At 42.1% G+C, this 1,189-nt stretch overlaps 1 protein-coding gene across 2 annotated transcripts in view; it reads right to left on the bottom strand.

Moving 5' to 3' along the window:
* Positions 1–1,189, bottom strand: part of mbtps1 (membrane-bound transcription factor peptidase, site 1) — a 22,933-nt gene that overhangs the window by 10,143 nt on the left and 11,601 nt on the right. For both annotated transcript variants that reach the window (XM_014032325.1, XM_014032326.1), the window contains 2 exons: positions 871–1,032; positions 530–674 (listed from right to left, as the gene is read on the bottom strand). In XM_014032325.1, the coding sequence (XP_013887779.1) occupies positions 530–674; positions 871–1,032 (307 nt within the window). The remainder of the gene's footprint in view (positions 1–529; positions 675–870; positions 1,033–1,189) is intronic.

The following is a 1,189-nucleotide window of genomic DNA, read 5'->3' as shown; positions in this document are numbered from 1 at the left end:
CTATTATTTCTGTTTATTTTAACGTTTTCTGCTAATTTCAACAGTTTTTGTGTTTTTAGCTACTTTTTAGCTAATTTCAGCTTTTTTCAACTAAATTGCCCTTTCTGTAAGAATTTTCACTTCTTACTGCTTATTTGAGAAAATGCTCTTTTTGTTCTTATTTCAGCTATTACAGCTAATTTAGCTATTTCAGACTAAAATTTGACAGTTTTTTTGTACTAATTTTCAAGTTTTGCTAAATGAAAATTTTCATTTCTGTTCATTTTAACGTGTTCCTGCTAATTTCTAGTTTTTTTGTGCTTTCAGCTACTTTTTAGCTAATTTCAGTTTTTTAACACTTTTTTCTATCTTTCTACCAATTTTTCTTTTGTTTTCCTACTTTCAGCAAAAGTCAGCGGTTCAAACTGAACTCACATTAACAGTTTGCTAATAAACCTTTTCAGTAAAAATCTTAAGCGTTCCCTTGCAGTCCTGCGTGGTCTTCTCTGCTCCTGAACTTCAGTCAGCCTCTAACATTTCCCTCCCTCACCTTATCCACGATCCTGCCGGTGACGCCCATGCCGTTCAGGATGGTCACGTTGACGATGGTGGGCATCCCTCCGTAGTAGATGGGCTGGGAGCAGTACGGCCACATGTAGGGGCACTCCGTCAGGTCGATGTAGCTCGGAGAGAGGCTGCGAGAAGACGAGGGCGGGTTACGTTAGGAAACAAAGTCTTTATAATCCCAAACGTGTGTCAGTTTAAAGCAGAGGGTTTATTTCTGCATCCAGGTTCTGTTGTCTCCTGAGTCAGGGCTGTGATGTCATCAGAACGCTCTCCTTCGGTTCTGGATGAGCTCGTCTGTTTGTTCTCTGCAGGTTTCACCTTTACCTGGCCTGAGGTCTGTAGCTGTTGAGGATCTGATAGGCTCTGATCAGGTCCAGTTTCCCGTGGCCCTGCTCGAACATGTTGACCCCGGGCAGCCTGCGGGCCGAGGCGATCAGAGCCTGCTTCATGGAGGCCGGGTTCACCAGCTCCCGGTTCAGGACGGTGCTGCGGGACGAGACAAGGGGGCGGAGTCTGAGTCCATTCAGGATGAGATGTTTTTACAGCAACCAGAGCTGTTCTAACACTTTTAACAGAAAACCAAATTTTTATTTTATATACAGTCTATATATATACAGTATATATATATACAGTATATATATAT

Source organism: Austrofundulus limnaeus, unplaced genomic scaffold (genome assembly GCF_001266775.1).
Source record: "Austrofundulus limnaeus strain Quisiro unplaced genomic scaffold, Austrofundulus_limnaeus-1.0 Scaffold1419, whole genome shotgun sequence".
In the NCBI taxonomy this organism is placed as follows: domain Eukaryota; kingdom Metazoa; phylum Chordata; class Actinopteri; order Cyprinodontiformes; family Rivulidae; genus Austrofundulus; species Austrofundulus limnaeus.
This window is presented reverse-complemented; position numbering and strand designations above follow the sequence as displayed.